This window comes from Microcaecilia unicolor, chromosome 3, assembly GCF_901765095.1.
Source record: "Microcaecilia unicolor chromosome 3, aMicUni1.1, whole genome shotgun sequence".
Classification (NCBI taxonomy): Eukaryota; Metazoa; Chordata; class Amphibia; order Gymnophiona; family Siphonopidae; genus Microcaecilia; species Microcaecilia unicolor.
In genome coordinates this window covers 207,686,686-207,705,094 of record NC_044033.1, presented here as the reverse complement: position 1 = coordinate 207,705,094, position 18,409 = coordinate 207,686,686, and the positions used below count along the sequence as shown (strand labels likewise).

At 47.4% G+C, this 18,409-nt stretch overlaps 1 protein-coding gene across 2 annotated transcripts in view; it reads right to left on the bottom strand.

Moving 5' to 3' along the window:
- The window catches only part of LOC115466181 (neurogenic locus notch homolog protein 1-like), a 72,239-nt gene that overhangs the window by 40,182 nt on the left and 13,648 nt on the right, over nt 1-18,409 (bottom strand). Inside the window, exons 4-14 of one of the 2 annotated variants that reach the window (XM_030197273.1) lie at nt 15,378-15,716; nt 14,563-14,685; nt 12,193-12,429; nt 11,218-11,373; nt 9,329-9,514; nt 8,637-8,750; nt 7,558-7,671; nt 7,143-7,376; nt 6,400-6,510; nt 5,983-6,175; nt 780-925 (exon numbers count right to left, since the gene is read on the bottom strand). In XM_030197273.1, coding sequence (XP_030053133.1) covers nt 780-925; nt 5,983-6,175; nt 6,400-6,510; nt 7,143-7,376; nt 7,558-7,671; nt 8,637-8,750; nt 9,329-9,514; nt 11,218-11,373; nt 12,193-12,429; nt 14,563-14,685; nt 15,378-15,716 — 1,953 coding nt within the window. The remainder of the gene's footprint in view (nt 1-779; nt 926-5,982; nt 6,176-6,399; nt 6,511-7,142; nt 7,377-7,557; nt 7,672-8,636; nt 8,751-9,328; nt 9,515-11,217; nt 11,374-12,192; nt 12,430-14,562; nt 14,686-15,377; nt 15,717-18,409) is intronic. The other variant, XM_030197274.1, reaches the window with a different exon arrangement.

Here is an 18,409-nt window from a genome sequence, read left to right as displayed (position 1 = left end):
AGTCCAAAGTGGGTGGGCACACAACCCGCAAACCATGCCCGGCATATCTCCCTCCCCTCCTCCCCAAGCAATCAGACATTCAATTCCACTCCTCCCCACCTTCAGCCTTTCACCAGCAGTGTGCAGCGATTCATACCCGCTGCTCGCACCGGCCCCAAGCCTTCCCTCTGACCTCGTTCTGCCTAGTGGAAACAGGATATTGTGTCAGAGGAAAGACTCCAGTTCGGTCTGAGTAGTGGCTATTTGTCTCTGCTCATTGCCGGTGAAGAACTGAAGGTTTTAAAAGGTACTGGGGGTTGGGAGAGTAGAGTTGAGAGACTGCCGATTGTCTATGGGGGGGGGGGGGGGGGGGGAGAGGACTGGCAGCTGCGTAGCAGAGAACAAGTTATGCAAGGGAGAAGAAATGGCCCACCCAGGCCCACCTGTGTCTACGCCACCGGTTCTAACTTTATCCAGGAGCTTACATGATTAGCAGACTGTACAGAACCCTAACCAGGCAAATCCCAGACTCCACCCCTGGACCGAGCCACGGTTTCAGAACAGATGTTCAGCGGCACTGTCTGGTTAAGTGAAAAGGTGCTCTGCTGCTGCCAGACGGATTTAACCGGGCAGGAACCTAGCTATCCAATGAAGTCCTTTTGTCTATGTTGGTGGCCTCACCCCAGATTTATTCTGGTGAAGTCGATGATTCCCCTTCCCCACTCAGTTTGATTCTGGGGTATTCGATGACCGCTTCCGGTTTTTTTTTCTTACCCACGACTCTTTCCCTGGGTATTTACCAGCGTATCCGGGGTCACAGGTGCAGTTGTAGCCCTCCACCAGGTTGTGGCAGTGTCCATGGGGTTCACAGGGGTCAGAACTGCATTCATTAATGTCCACATCACACAGTGACCCGCTCCAGCCAGGGTTACAGGCACAGAGAAACCTGCAGGGGGGGAGGGTTGGTGAAAAATCATCATAATCCCAAATTACTCCCAAACTCCCCTTTCTTCCCTAGACCACCAGAGCCGAGACCAAGCTCTCCTGCACCATCCTCTTCCCGGTGGCTGGTAATGTAGTGGCTCCTATGGAGGACACAAAATTTGCCACGCCTCCAGAGCTCTAATCCTCTCAGCCTGGCTCTCGTGGGGGGCGGATTTCTAAAGCAGGCTGGCTGGCCAACTCCTGACATTGGCCCATCAGTCCTGACTTTAAAAATCCCCCAAAACTGGGCAACCCTAGATGCAGCCAGAGAATAGGAAAAGAATCTGCCCCCTAGAGCTGATTTTCAACATTAAATAACCAGATTGTGCTGCCCAACTCCAAGAGTTGGCCACTAATTTTGTCCACTTGGATTTAGGAGACGTTTCAGCCACAACTTTGTGTGGCTAAAACTTCTCTTCAGAACATGAGCTAAGTTTTAACTTGTGGCCTTGGGCACTTTCCTGCCACGGGTGAAACAGGACTGTACCAAGACAGAATCGCACACTGTGTGATATGCTGCCCCAGCACCCTCGTCCTGCCCTCTGCGCCACGGCATAGAATAAGAAACAAAGGACGGGGAGCAATTTTATTTATTTATGACATTTGTATTCCACATTTTCCCCGTACAATTTTGAGTTCGATGTGGCTAACAAGCTAAAAAAGAAGTCATGACAAAATATGAAACAAAATACATAAACCCACACATATCAATAAGGAAAGAATCATAGATACATAAAGAATTAAATAATAAAGCATAATGGGGAGAATGGAAGAGGGGGGAGATTAGGCACCAGGAACACTTGACAGAAATTTTTTGAAAAGGAAAGATTTCAAAAACGTAATAAAAAAAAAACAAAGAATTAAGTTGGGATCTTATCCCCTCTCTTCCCAAGGTCAGGTGCCAAGTCTGAGGCTACAGTCTCTGCTTTTTCCCTCTTGCTTGCTCTCTCCTCAGTGACAGATCGTTATGATTTGTAACTAGTTGTCGGTACTGTAGTTTTTCTTTCTTCTACTTGGTGTGCTTTTCATTGTTTACTTTGTTTAACCTGTAATGCTATGTAAACCACCACCTCTTTATTCACTATATTACAGCTGCATCCATTCTTAGCTACTTGTTTAACCTGTAGTACCATGTAAGCGGCATTGAACCTGCTAACAAGTGGGAAAGTGCGGGGTATAAGTGTTACAAATAAATAAAATAGTGTTCGGCAAGGAATTCCACTATTTAATACCTCGGTATGAAAGAGCAGCTGAACATATAGATTCATAAACTACTTTCTTACAGGTAGGAAAACGAAGATGCAGGGTCGTGTCTTTCACCAAAGACTGAATTGCAAGAAGACAAAGTGACAAGAGGCAACATTTAGTCAGGGGCAAAACCATACAAAGGACCCTGTTTACTAAGCAGCGTTATAGGCGCGTTAACATTTTTAATGCGTGTTAACCATGTACGTGCCTACAGTGCCCCTATAGGTGCCTACATGATTAGCATACACGCTAAGTGTAGGCACGCTAAAAACACTAGCGCACCTTAGTAAACGGGGCCCAAAATCTGAAAGTGCATTCACTCTGCAGCTCCTCAGTACCTCTCCACTCTCATCTCTGCCTACACTGCTCCCCGGGAACTCCGTTCACTGGGTAAATCTCTCTTATCTGCACCCTTCAAGTTCTCCTCCACCGCTAACTCCAGACTCCGTTCCTTTTATCTTGCTGCACCATATGCCTGGAATAAACTTCCTGAGCCGGTACGTCAAGCTCCATCTCTGGCCATCTTCAAATCTAAGCTAAAAGCCCACCTTTTTGATGCTGCTTTTAACTCCTAGCCCTTACTCACTTGTTCAGTACCCTTATTTTATCATTCCCACCATAGTAATTCCCTTATCTCTTATTTGTCCTGTTTGTCTGTCCTAATTAGATTGTAAGCTCTGTGTCAAGCAGAGACTGTCTCTTCATGTTCAAGTGTACAGCACTGCATATGTGTAGTAGTGCTATAGAAATGATAAGTAGTAGTAGTAGTCTTTGGGATTCCGGAATGTTGCTACTCTTTGGGATTCCGGAATCTTGCTACTTTTTGGAATTCTGCATGGAACCTTACTACCCTTTGTCCTTATCCCTTAATTGTCCTGTTTGTCCTGATTAGATTGTAAGCTCTGTCGAGCAGGGATTGTCTCTTCATGTTCAAGTGTACAGCATTGCGTACGTCTAGTAGTGCTATAGAAATGATAAGTAGTAGTAGTAGTCTTTGGGATTCCGGAATGTTGCTACTCTTTGGGATTCCGGAATCTTGCTACTTTTTGGAATTCTGCATGGAATCTTGCTACCCTTTGTCCTTACCCCTTAATTGTCCTGTTTGTCTGTCCTGATTAGACTGTAAGCTCTGTCGAGCAGGGATTGTCTCTTCATGTTCAAGTGTACAGCACTGCATACGTCTAGTAGCGCTATAGAAATCATAAGTAGTAGTAGTAGTAGTAGTAGTAAATATGAGAGCACAGAGTTTAGATACGATCCTGGCCCTAATAGGAAGCCAATGCAAATGTATCAGCAAAGGAGTAGCCCTCTCAAAGCATGGTACAGGTGCAGACTGACCATTTGGGCAACCGAGCACTGCCTGAGGGCCCAGAGGTTTTGTCTGGTAGCCGGCCGCCGCACACTAAAGCCCCCACAGGGCCCTGGTGGTCTAGTGGCCGCTGTCTTGGCAGCCATTTTGTAAACACGGCGCCACACCGGGCACAGTAGAGGCAGCGGATGGGCAGGAAAGAGGGGATTTATTTCCTGCCCCCGAAGAAGTCACAGCCACTAGACCAATAGGGCCCTTCAAGGTAGGGGGGGGACAGCAGCCACACAGTGGGAGGGAGGCAGCCCAGTAGGGGTGGGGGTCACTGGTGACAGTAGCAACAGCATGGCGGGGAGAGGGGCCTAGAGTACTCTCAGTCCGCCCTTGGCATGGTACATGCATAACAAGTCTAACCGCAGTATTTTGGGCAGTTTGCAGTTTCCGTAAGATACATTCTTTACACCCTGCATAGATGGAATTACAGTAGTCAAATTGGGTCAACGCAACAGATTGGGTAAGTCATCTGAAAATATCAATTGAAAAAAAGGGTCTAATGTGCTTCAGCTTCCAAAGAAATTTAAAAGTTTTAGTAACCACCGAGGACACCTGAGATTCAAAGGTTAAGTGCCGATCAACAACAAGCCCTAAAATTTTTAGAATGGACGCCAAAGCATAAGAAACACAGTCAATGCTACAATTGCTGCAGGGATCCAGTGGCGATCCTAGGTCGGCTGCCACCCGGGGCGGATCGCTGCTGCACACCCTCCCCGGGTGCAGCGGCGTCCCCCCCAGGGTGCAGCACGACACCCCCCCCAGTGCAATGACACCCTCCCTCCCCGGCGCATCAAGCCCCCCCCCCCCACCGGGTGCATTCTTGGCTGCTGGAGGGTGCAGAAAGCAGCCGCGCGCCTTTCGGCTCCACTGGCTCCCTCTGCCCCGGAACAGGAAGTAACCTGTTCCAGGGGCAGGGAACCAGCGGAGCCCACAGGCGCGCGGCTGCTCTCTGCACCCTCCAGCAGCGTGCATGCGTGGAGGACCGCTCCCACCGCCCTGCCCTTGCTACACCACTGCAGGGATCATGGTTTAAAGAAATTGGTTATTGGCAAAAATATAGGGGGGTCTTTTACTAAGGCGTGCTCACACTTTTAGCACGCGCTAAAATTGAGCACATGCTAAACGTTAGAGATGCCCATAGGAATGCATTAGCATCTCTAACGTTTAGCGTGCACCCAATTTTAGCGTGCGCTTAAAATGTGAGCGCGCTTTAGTAAAAGAGGGTCTTAGTCTTTTCCCGATTTAATTTTAGCCTGAATTCAAAAGCCCAGGATCCCATTAAATCAAGGCCAATTTTAATCCTATATAGAATTCCCTGGATGTAAATAGTGACATCATCCACGTAGATAAAAGGATGGAATCTCATTGACTCAAGTCTCCCCCCCCCCCAACGGAGCCATCATGACGTTAAATAATATTGGAGCTAGGGTTAGCCTTGCGGCACACCACGATTTGCAGACCAAGGCGGCGATAATGCGCCCCCCCTGACAGTTTTACTCTGTGAGACCTAGACCAGGTAGCCCTGAAACCGGGACAAGACTTTCTCACAAATCCCAAATAAAAGATCATGATCCAGCACATCAAAGGCACTTGACATGTCGAATTGCATAACCAGGACCTTGTTGCCTTAACAAATTTCCTCCCTGAAGGTAGAAACTAAAGTGGTTAAAACAGTCTCAGTACTATAGCAGGGCCTGAAGTCAGACTAGGACACGTGCAGGAGACGAAAGCTGGAAAGACAGTCAGGGAGCTGGGCTGCTACGATTCCTTCCATCACCTTGACCAATAAGAAGATGCAGAGGCGTAGCCAGAGTTGGTATTTTGGATGGGCCCAGAGGTACATTGGATGGGCCCTTCCACGCACCCCCCCCCCCCCCAAACCACACACCACAGATATCTTCCCGGAGATATTTTTAAGAACATAAGAGGTTTTTTTTCCCACCTACCCCACATCTTCTCCTGCTCCTCTGTGGCGTCTCGGCACCTACGTTCCTGTCTCTGAACTCCATCCCTTCCCAATGTCGGTACAGACGTCCTCGGCGCCTGCAGTGATTCATTCTCGCTACTTGCGCTAGCCCTACATGCTTCCATCTGCCATGTCCCACCCTCACTGACGTCATTTCCCATTTCCTGTCTGGCAAAACGCGGCAGATGGAAGCCTGCGGGGCCGGTGCTTGAATTGCTGCAGGCGCCGAGTACACCTGTACTGACACCGGGGAGGGAAGGGGTTCAGAGACTGGAGTGCAGATGCCGGGACACCGCAGAGGAGAGGGGGAAGAGAGCAGTGTGGCGCTGCAGCTGGGTGGGCCTCAGCCAAGATTGGGTGGGCCTGTGCCCACCCAGGCCCACCCGTAGCTATGCCACTGAGGGGATGGGAGTAACTGGTGTGAAAATGCATCCCTGTGTCTCACCCGTAGCTAGTACTGTGGCAGGTCCCGTGGACGCAGGGGGTGTCTGTGCAGTTGTCTTCCGGGAGGGAGCAGTAAGGGGGCAGGAACCCTGGGAGGCAGTGACACAGAAAGGTGTTTTCCCTGTCTTCACATCTCCCCCCATTCTGGCAGGGGTTCGAGGTGCATTCATCCAGTTCCAGCTCACAGAGAAATCCTGCAGAGGAAGAGAGGGGAGCCAGTTACCCTGAGTCTGCCATCCAGAGAGAAAAGGAAGAGAGCGTCCAGGAAATCCCCAGTACATGGATATCAGAGGACAGCTACAAAGAGGGGAAGAGAGACAGAGAGAGGCACAGAACTGTAGGATATGGACCAGGGCTCAAGTAATCCCATCTCAGGGCTCAGTGCAGAGCCCACCCCCCGGGACTGACATGCACTTGCCTGTGAATCCTGCAAAGCAGTCACACGTGAATCCTGCCGTTTCGTCTTCACAGTGCCCATGCACACAAGGATCACTGGCACATTCATCCACATCGATCTCACAGTGTTCGCCTGCCGGGAGAGGTAAGAGGAAGGGAGAAAACCTGTTACCGGTGCAGTAGGGAGCAAACCATAAGTACATAAGTATTGCCATACTGGGACAGACTGAAGGTCCATCAAGCCCAGCATCCTGTTTCCAACAGTGGCCAATCCAGGTCACAAACATCTGGCAAGATCCCAAAAAAGTAGAAAACATTTTATACTGCTTATTCTAGAAATAAACACTGGATTTTCCCCAAGTCCATTTTAATAAAGGTCTATGGATTTTTCTTTTAGGAAGCCATCCAAACCTTTTTTAAACCCTGTTAAGCTAACTGCTTTTACTACATTCTCTGGCAACCAATTCCAGAGTTTAATCACATGTTGAGTGAAGAAATATTTTCTCTGATTCGTTTTAAATTTACTACTTTGTAGCTTCATCGCATGCCCCCTAGACCTAATATTTTTGGAAAGAGTAAACATCTACCCTTTCCACTCCACTCCCAGGGATGGGATAACAGCAGATCCCCTAGTTGCAGAGTGCGAATTTCAGTGGCCTGGGACACTGTCTAGCCATGTGCTATCCTCACTAGGTGGCACTGTTCCCTCTCGATCGTCAATTATGTTCTTAGACACAGTAGAGGGCCGAGAACACAGAGACTCACCAGAGGTTCCAATCGGGCAGAGGCACCGATACCCATTAACTAGGTCTTTGCAGCTTCCTCCACGACGGCAGGGCATGCTCAGGCACTCATCTAGCTCCTGGGCACAGAGCTGACCCACATACCCAGGCTCGCAGTCACAGGTAAAGGTTCCTACACCATCCACACAGTGTCCATGGTGGCAGGGGCCACTTGCACACTCGTCGACCTCCAGATGGCACCAGAGGCCCTCGAACCCTGGTGAGGCAAGGAAAGGGACAGATGTTACAGGTCACAGCTCTGTGGTAATGCACGGTGAGAGCTGGCAGCAGAAGTGGGATAGGATTTGGGGGTCAACAGGGGTCACAGCTCTGTGTTCAATACTAGGCTGTCTGGTGTCAGCGGTGGGATTGAAATTAAGGGATTTAGGTATACCAACCTTCCAGACACTGGCACTCAAAGTATCCCGGCCTGTCCTGGCAACGGCCACCGTTCTGACACGGACCACTGGTACACTCATCCATGTCATTCTGGCATCTGGAGCCGGTGAACCCTGTGACAGGTGAAAGGAATCAATTCATCATTTTATGGAACATGTTTGTGTGCCAGGCAGTAGACTGAGAGTTGGGCCACTCAGCACTTTGGAGTTAATGCAAGGCCTTATGGGACAGATTGCCTTATATACTGTTATGTCCCCCTTTCAACTCGCCACTGTTATATTCCGCTGTTCTATTCCCGAATGATATCCCGAATTTACTCTGTCTTTTACAATTCTTCCTAATGTAACCTATAAGCTCACTGCAACCAACTGTACTCCCATATACTCCGCTGTTCCATCCCCAAATGATACCCTGTATTTAATTTGTTTTCTATAACTCTTCACAATGTAACTCAGAATTGTACTGCAACCAATTGCACTTCCATCATTCACAATGTATTGTAAGCCACACTGAGCCCGCAAATAGGTGGGAAAATGTGGGATACAAATGCAAATAAATAAATAAAATAAATAAATTATACAGAGGTACAGCCCTGTGTGTGCACACAATCTTCCCAAGACAGGACGTGCTAGGATGGGGGAGTGCCTGTCCAGTAGGGGGCGTCCCTGTATGTGGGTACATATCTCTTGCTTGACTTACTCAGCGAATCTTGGGCGTTTCCTGCCTCCCACCCTCTCTTCCTGCTTTTCATCCCTCCACTCCAACTCTTTCTGCCCCTTCTCTCTTCCTGTTGCTGCCCCCTCTCTTTGCTCTCTAACTCTTCCTGTCCCCCCCCTTCACTCTCCTCTCAGACTCTTCCTTCCCTCCCCCCATCTTTTCTGCCTCTCTCTCATCCTGTCTGTCTCTTCTTGTTCACTCTCTATCTTTCCAAGATTATTTACCTAGGGACACTGTTAAGCCTCTTCCTGCATTCCCCCCCCCCCCCCTCCACACACACACACTCCAACTCTTCCCACCCTGATGCTCACTGGCGCATCTTTTCCTCCCCCATGTCTCCTCTTCTTCCTGGGTTACTAACCTGGTGGACACTGACACCTCACATCGTTGACTTGATCGATGCAAATGCCCCCATTCAGACATGGGTCACTGAGACATTCATCCGTGTCAATCTCACACAGCACCCCTTCAAAACCTGTGGGGGGGTGAGAGAGGGAGAATGAAACAGAGGGAGGGACTCTAAGAAACAGAGAGGGAGAATTGGAGTATCAGAAAGAGGGAGTGGAAGAGAGGTACGGAGAGGGAGGAGAGAGAGGAAGGACCATGAGAGAGTGGGAAGGAGGGATGGAGACAGGGGCGTAGCCAGACAACAGATTATGGGTGGGCCTAGGCAAGAATTGGGTGGGCACCAAGTGTTCTCCCCCCCCCCCCCAAAAAAAAAAAAATCTCAGATGGTGGGAAAATGCTTCTTTCCACCTTGAGAGCAGGAATGCACTGAAAACTGAGCATGTGCCGGTTTTTGTGGAGAGTAGCGTTTTCGTTACCAACAGGGGGAAATCTTCAGCTGGCGGAGCTTGGGATTCCCACCAGTTACCACTAAACATGTGCTACTGTTGGGTGGGCCTGAGCCATAAATGGGTGGGCCCTGGCCCACCCAAGCCCACCTGTGGCCACTGGATAGAGAGAGTGAAAGACACACATACCACAAAATAAAATAAAATAAGGAGAGTGTGAGAGGAAAGAGGCACAATTCGATGTCCTGGCAGCTCTCACCAGGCACACACAGGCACTGGAAGTGGGCCAGCAAGTCCAGGCAGGTGGCTCGGTTCTGACATGGCTGAGACTGGCACTCATTCATGTCACTCTCACAGCGGGTACCAGTGTAACCGGGCTGGCAGCGGCACAAGAAAGAGCCGACGGTGTTCTCACATCGACCCCCGTGTTCACAGGGATTAGCACCTGCACAGAGTATGAAGGAGGGAGGATACATTCAGTGGGCAATTTTAATGCATAGACTTTTTAAAGGAAAAGCAGGCGGGTTCTATCCTTTGAAAATGTCTTGTAAATATGCATTTTAAAAATATATTTTTATTAAATATTCTTCCGTTCTGTGAACACTTGTTTGTTTGTTTTCGGCTCCTAAATGTGAACACCACAATCAGAGACAAACAGAGTTAAATCTTTTCAATATAAGAAAAAATAAACCTACACGACAAACCAGCTTTCGTGGGACAGCATACAATATGCAATAGAAACCATTCAAATCACTTGCAATCTGGCATCCACTACTCATTTGCATGGTTGGAACTAGTGCTTTTTTTTTCACGGAAAGGGTGGTAGATACGTGGAATGTCCTCCTACGGGAAGTGGTGGAGATGAAACGGTAATGGAATTCAAACGTGTGGGATAAACACAAAGGAATCCTGTTTAGATGGAATGGATCCACGGAATCTGAGCGGAGATTAGGTGGCAACGCCAGTAATTGGAGAGTAAAACCAGTGCTGGGTGGAGTTCTGCGGTCTGCGCCCTGATCATGGCTGAATAGATAGGGATGGGCTGGAGTGTAAATTTTAAGGGGCTTCGATGTTAGCTTCAGAACTTAGTACAAGAACAGTGCTGGGCAGACTTCTATGGTCTGTGCCCTGAGAATGGCAAGGACAAGTCAAATTCAGGTATAAAGTATCACATACCATGTAAAACGAGTTTATCTTGTTGGGCAGACTGGATGGACTGTAAAAGTCTTTATCTGCTGTCATTTACTATGAGTGGAGGAGTGGCCTAGTGGTTAGGGTGGTGGACTTTGGTCCTGGGGAACTGAGTTTGATTCCCACTTCAGGCACAGGCAGCTCCTTGTGACTCTGGGCAATTCACTTAACCCTCCATTGCTCCATGTAAGCCGCATTGAGCCTGCCATGAGTGGGAAAGCATGGGGTACAAATGTAACAAAAAAAAAAAATGTTACATTTGCACGTGTGTGGCAGGGCAGGACTGTGGTAGAAAAGGTGATCTGCTGTGGTCCTCCTGTTTGTGGGGTGGGGTGGTGGAGTCACTAGTGCACAGGGCACTGAGGATATGCTGGAATACAGGGAGCTGTATATGAACCATATGATTCTCTCATTGGTGGGGAGGTGTTAATTTTCAAGCATCTTACCCCAAGTAAGAAAATTGCCCTGTATTATTCTGGCCCAGAGTTCACAGTGCGTGTCATTATACCCACATTAAAAAAGGCACATGCCCGGGGCTGCGTTTGCATCAAGATGAGAAAAATTGAATGCATGCATTCTCATCTGCATTCTCAGAAGCATAGTAATATAGTAAATGATGGCAGATAAAGACCTGAGTGGTCCATCCAGTCTGCCCAACAAGATAAACTCATTTTACATGGTATGTGATACTTTATACCCGAGTTTGATTTGTCCTTGCCATTCTCAGGGCACAGACCGTAGAAGTCTGCCCAGCACTCTTCTTGTACTAAGTTCTGAAGATTCTGGAATCCTAAAGAGTTACAAGATTCCGGAATCCCAATTAATAGCAACATTCCATGTTGAACCCCAAAGAGTAACATAGTAAATGACGGCAGATAAAGACCTGAGCAGTCCATCCAGTCTGCCCAACAAAATACCATCCCCAAGCACAGATCACGACTCTGGTGTCATACTTACCCATGCGGCACTCATCTAGGTCCTGCCGGCATGTGGGCCCAGTGAAGCCAGTCTGGCAGGTGCAGATGGCGGAGCCTGTCAGGGGGTTAGTGTCACAAGAGGCATCTGCATGACACGGGCTGCTGAGGCAGGCATCATTCAGGTGACACAGGAGGCCTGGAAGACACAGAGACAAGTAGAAAGGATCAGAAGTCATGTGTCATGTCAAGGAAGCGAGTGCTACAGGACGCAGGAAGTGAACCCGATGGGCTGAGCTGTCATCAGGAGTGGGATGAAAGCTCGACTGCCCCGGTCACCAAGCCAAGAGGGGTGGGGGTTCATGCCACTCTTTTGAATCTGCGAGCATGTGAACCCAGATGAGAAGGAAGGTGTCAGAAATTATCCTTGCCCAGGGCACCGTTTTGATGGGCACTACGGAAATACACCCTCATTTGTTTACTCTTTCCAAAAATACTAGGACTAGGGGGCATGCGATGAGGCTACAAAGTAGTAAATTTAATATGAATCAGAGAAATGTTTTCTTCACTCAATGTGTAATTAAACTCTGGAATTCGTTGCCAGAGAATGTGGTTAGCTGAGCGTGGTTTAAAAAAGCTTTGGAGAGCTTCCTAAAGGAAAAGTCCATAGACCATTATTAAATTGACTTGGGGAAAATCCACTGCTTATTTCTGGGATAAGCAGCATAAAATGTATTGTACTGTTTTGGGATCTTGCCAGGTATTTGTGACCTGGATTGGCCACTGTTGGAAACAGGATGCTGGGCTTGATGGACCTTTGGTTTGTCCCAGTGTGGCAATACTTATGTACTTATGTACCATGACAGTATCCATAGAGAGGCTGCACCATCCCTATTCACTCTTAGTCTATTAGCCAACCCTTCCCCCCTTCTTCCTGTCCATCACACATCACAATTATTCCACTACCTGCATGACCCCCCCTCCCCCACACCTCACCAATGATAACCATCCCACGCACCAGTCTTGCCCGGCGGGCACAGGCAGGAGAAGGTGCCCACGCGATCGATGCAGGTGGATCCCTCATGGCAGGTGGCAGAGGCACAGTCATCAATGTTGTCACTGCAGGTGGCCCCCGTCCAACCGTTGACACACACGCATCGGAACCCCCCCGGGAGGTTGTGGCAGGTGCCCCCATTCTGGCAGACTTTGGGGTGTAACTCTCGGCACTCATCTACATCTTGAGAGCAGTCCCAGCCTGTTGGGGGAAGACGATGGGGAGGAGGGGAGTGAAACCGGGAAAAAAGTTATTTGAATCGGGGATTAGGGTCCCTTGGCATTACCCATACAGGGAGAAGTAAAGATGATTTATGGTTTATTAATTTATAATTCTACACTAGCCCGGGTGGATCTCACTTTATACATATACAATTATGGATACATCAACATTAAAAACCCTTTAAAAACATACTAAAATTAACATGGTGACAACAAAGTTACCAAAAATAAAATTAATCTAATTCTTACTGACTGCAATAAGTGACAAATTCATGCCTACTGATAATGTTCTATGTTAAGTGTATTTTTTTTTTGTGTTACATTTGTACCCCGTGCTTTTCCCACTCATGGCAGGCTCAATGCAGCTTACATGGGGCAATGGAGGGTTAAGTGACTTGTCCAGAGTCACAAGGAGCTGCCTGTGCCTGAAGTGGGAATTGAACTCAGTTCCTCAGGACCAACGTCCACCACCCTAACCACTAGGCCACTCCTCCACTGTTGCTACTATTTGAGATTCTACACATGGAATGTTGCTATTCCAACATTCCATGTAGAAGTCGGCCCTTGCAGATCACCAATGTGGCTGCGCAGGCTTCTGCAGGACGTCAGACTCACAGAAACAGAAGCCTGCGCAGCCTTCTACATGGAATGTTGCTAGTGGAATAGCAACATTCCATCTAGAATCTCCAATAGTATCTATTTTATTTCCCACTCATGGCAGGCTCAATGCGGCTTACATGGGGCAATGGAGGGTTAAGTGACTTGCCCAGAGTCACAAGGAGCTGCCTGTGCCTGAAGTGGGAATCAAACTCAGTTCCTCAGTTCCCCAGTCCACCACCCTAACCACTAGGCCACTCCTCCAATACTTCAAAAACTCTATACTACATGCAGATGATGGGATCGTAGTAAGGCAGGAGTTCTCATCCCAGTCCATGGGACTCACCTAGCCAGTCAGATTTTCAGGATATCCACAATGAATATGGATGAGAGAGACTTGCATGCATTGCCTCCTAACATACTAAATGAATGATGGCAGATAAAGACCTGTACGGTCCATCCAGTCTGCCCACTCATTTTACATGGTATGTGATACTTTATACCTAAGTTTGATTTGTTTTTGCCATTCTCAGGGCACAGACCATAGAAGTCTGCCCAGCGCTATTCTTGTACTAAGTTCTGAAGCTAACATCAAAGCCCCTTAAAATTTACATTCAAGCCCATCCCTATCTATTCAGTCACGATCAGGGTGTAGACCATAGAAGTCTGCCTAGCACTCTTCTTGTACTAAAAGTTCTGAAGATTCTGGAATCCTAAAGAGTTACAAGATTCCGGAATCCCAATTACCAGCAACATTCCATGTAAAACCCCAAACAGTAACATAGTAAATGACGGCAGATAAAGACCTGAGCGGTCCATCCAGTCTGCCCAACAAGATAAACTCATTTTACATGGTATGTGATACTTTATACCAGAGTTTGATTTGTCCTTGCCATTCTCAGGGCACAGACTGTAGAAGTCTGCCCAGTGCTATTCTTGTACTAAGTTCTGAAGCTAACGTCGAAGCCCCTTAAAATTTACACTCCAGCCCATCCCTATCTATTCAGTCACGATCAGGGCGTAGACCGTAGAAGTCTGCCCAGCACTGGTTTTGCTTCCCAATTACCGTAAGTATGCAAATGTCATTCGTGCATATTCATTGTGGATATCCTGAATACCCAACTGGCTGGATGTGTCCCATGAACTGGATTGAGAAACAGTGCAGTGAGAGGTCACTTACCTGTATACAGTCCCAGACACCTGCCCATGAAGGAGCTGGTACAATGATGAGATCCCAAAGACCGACGCACAGAGAGAAGTCTGGGTACAGGTGATGGGGTTGACTGTGAGAGGTTATTCACCTGTCCCTGTCTTGGGCATTCTCACAGAGAGTTGTTCTATGTATTTTTGTAATGGTGAATTAAGTAAACATAGGTGAAGGGACACGGTAAGGGATCTCTAACCCGTCCACAGCCCCAGACACCTGCATAGGTGATGGAGTCATAGTGAGGGGGTCTCTCAGCTGTCTTTGCACACACACAGGGTGGGGTCCAGCTGCAGGTGATGGGGTACTCACCTGTCCATTGTTCTGGACAGCTGCAAGTATATATCCCGATGCCGTCCACACATTTCCCACCATTCTTACAGAGGTGCCCTAAACAATCATCCACATTCTGCTCACACTGTGGTCCTGTAAACCCTGTGGGAAGGTTGGAAAAGGCAAAATGAGAATATGGAAATATTCATCCTTCTATTCTGATACAATGTTCCATCGCACAAAGCCGTCACTCAATAGCCATATTTTTTCCTGGTACAAAACACATTCAGGCCTGAATCCAAGCTTACCAGGTCAGCCATGTTTGATGAGGGCAAACAGTCATTCTTAAGCGGTCACTACAACTAGAATGATCCTATATGGCATGCCGGCAAGGGAGGGGGAGAGATAAACTATATTCCTCTACACTCATGAGTTCATGAATGTAATCTGGTGTTTTGTTAGCTCATCTGGAAAGCACACACCTTCAAAGAGCCCCCAGCCTGAATCCAAGCTTACCAGGTCAGCCACGTTTGATGAAGGCAAACAGTCATTCTTAAGCGGCCACTACAACTAGAATGATCCTATATGGCATGTCGGCAAGGGAGGGGGAGAGATAAACTATGAGTTCATGAATGTAATCTGGTGTTTTGTTAGCTCACCTGGAAAGCACACACCTTCAAAGACCCCCAACCTGAATCAAAGCTTACCAAGTCAACCATATTTGATGAGGGCAAGCAGGCATTCTCAAGTAGCTATTAGAAACCAGGATTGTTCTGTATGGCATGCCGGGAGGGGGAAGGGTAAACCATACTGCGCCACACTCTCGAGTGTAATATGGTGTCCTGTCAACTCACCAGGAGAGCACACGCACTCAAAGAGCCCCTGGCCAATCTGCCGGCAAGTGCCTCCATTAGGACACATAGATGGGGTGCAGGACCCCAGCTGGAACTCACAACCAGAGCCAGAGAAGCCGGAAGGACAGGAACACTCGTAGGAGCCCACCCGGTTCAGGCAGACCCCACCATTCTGGCAGGGGCTGGGGTCTCCTTGGCACTCGTCAATGTCCCGTTCGCATGCCTCACCCTCGAAGCCTGGCGGGCACTGGCAGACAAAGTCAGGGTAAGTGTTGATGCATTTACCCCCATTGGCGCAACGATTCACAGAGCAGTAATCCATCTGCTGGCAGTTCTTGCCTGAAACATATCACACCACACCTATGTTATATATCTAATATCCTACTCCTAGTAACTATCACAGCTGACTCATGATATATATCTTATATCTTATGTGCAATAAACAGTATTATAGTACATACCACACCATAGCCCATGTCATATAGCTTGTATTACATAGTATCTATGTTATACAACAATACATAAAATCATATATCATTCGAGAGGAGAAATTGTTCCTTAGTAAGTCCTGCATCCTGGGGAAAAAATGTATACTCAACCATTGGATTTCAGGCACCCCTCCATCCTATTGGTATTGGAGGAATAAATTACATGCACTGATGCTATGGGAAGCACAAGGGGCCCGTCATTTTGGGAACAGGAGGAAGTTGTTCATTAGAGTATGGGGAGCTTACCTAAACATCATGGCACCTAGATCCAGAAGCCAGGTGATGAATGTATTGGGATGAATGTGGAGTGAATGAGACAGCGGGGGAGGGGGGGGGGTCAGAGCTCTGGGGGGATGAGAGACCTTATCCTATTATACCAGTTAACTGCAGGGAGATATATGCTCATTGAGGGGCGCGTTAGGGATCACTTTGTGATCAATCAATGGCATTTTCATGAAGGTTGGCCGAATAGAGGATTGGGGGGTACTAAGGGAAAAAGGACCCCTCATCTGGAATTTGCTGTTGTCCACACTTGAAAGTTGCCCATAGTGGAACGACACATATACTAGGGCAAAACGATCTCATAATTGGCTGGGCAAACATCTACCCTGGGGACTGGGGGATGGGTAGGGCAGGGAGGGGAATGTTAAAGGTTGACACTGGGGACAAAACACTGCTATAGTACTAACTTGTTGAATATAAAGGGGGGGGGGGAGATAACAGACAAAGCTTGCTGACTGATATTAATGTTCTGTTGTGGGGGAACAAAATCTGATGTTTGACCTATGTACATCGCACTTGTTGGAGATGATCGTTCTGTCATCAATAAGCGAATTGTTGAAACATAAATAGTTGAGGGGGAGGGTTAAAATGTAAAAAATTTGATGACTATCAATAAGGATGAGTGCCAGTTGTGTTACTGTCAAACATGATATTAATGTGTTATAGTAAAGTTGTATTTGCTGATTTGTCATCAATAAAAACCGTTGAAACATAAAAATCATATATCATGTGTTATACTATGAGGTCAATATTGTGCAGTGCAGCCAGCAATTAAATTGTAAATATATCTGGCCATCTCAGCAGTAGATATGCCTAGTTATACGTTCAGTAATTAGATGTGCTATTTACCCATCGGCAGTTCAGCAGTCAAATTTCACCACTGAAAGTTTTGCCACTTTAGCTCCACCCCCAGACCACTCACCTTTTCCTGAGTGGAGGAGTGGCCTAACGGTTAGTGCAGTGGGTCATGCAAGACCCTGAGTTCAATTCCCTTGTACCTCCTTGTGACTCTGAGTAAGTCATCTAAGCCTCCATTGCCCCAGGTACAATAGGGGTCCTTTTTCTAACCTGCGGTAAAAAGGGCCCTGCGCTAGCGACAGGGGACGTGGCCCTTTTTACCGCAGCAGGTAAAAAGGCTGTAAAATATATGGCCATGCAGTAACATTGCTCTTACCACATGGCCATGTGGAGGGGGGGGAGTACTTACCACTACTCATTGACGTGGCGATAAGGGCTCCTGCGCTAACCAGGCAAAAACTAGGCAGCGTGCGACGCTGCCAAATTACCGCCAGGTGACCTCCCTCCCTGTGGAAATATATTTAAAATATTTCCGCTAGCACAGGAAAAGGCGCATGCTGGGGATGCAACTACTGCCGGCGCCCGTGTGGGGATGGCAGTAGTACTGAAATGGCAAGCAGTAAGCCTGCGTTGGGCTTACTGTCGCTTACTAAAAGGGCCCCTTAACTTGTGAACCCACTAGGGACAGAGAAAAGTACCCATACATAATAATTGTAAATTGCTTTGATCGTGCTACAGGAAGGCCCATGACCCACAGATAAATCGGGCCATTCTACAGATCACCAAATCTCTCTGTAAAGCCACCAGAGAATTTTACCAACCTAAATTAAATCTGCTGTTTCACTGGCAGCCGATATCATTTAATTAAAGATTTTGACACTTATTTACAAATCAATTCATAACAAGACGTCGGCAGTGTAGGCTATGATGCTGAGAATACATCGTCCCCAGCGTTCACTACGTTTGAGTGACAAACTTCTCCTATAGACATATTAGACTGGAGGACTGTAGATCCAGGATGTTTGATGTGGAAGGAGCGCATTTGTGGACTCACCTTCCTCTATAATCCAAAGGATGTGCAGTTTCACAAATTTTTAACGGCACCGCAGTTCAAGAAAGCTTTTATCTGGAATGAGCTTCTTGTGATTCTCGCCTACGTTTACTAAGGGGAAACGGTTTATGCGCGTTAAACGCTAACGCGCCCATAGAAATGTATGGGCACAAACTTTACAGGTGCGTTAAAATCGCTAACACACCTTAGTAAACATACCCCAAATGTCATAACAAGAAATATATATGTCTTCGTCAATTTTCAAAGATATTATTAAGAAAGTTTACACTGGGAATTTACAGCTTTAGACTGTGATGGAAATTCACCAAAGAGGTCTTTGCTTGGAAAATAGAGTCTTCATTTAATTAGTCAAAGCTGTTATTTTATGCTTTAATAATGTTACTTTTATTAAA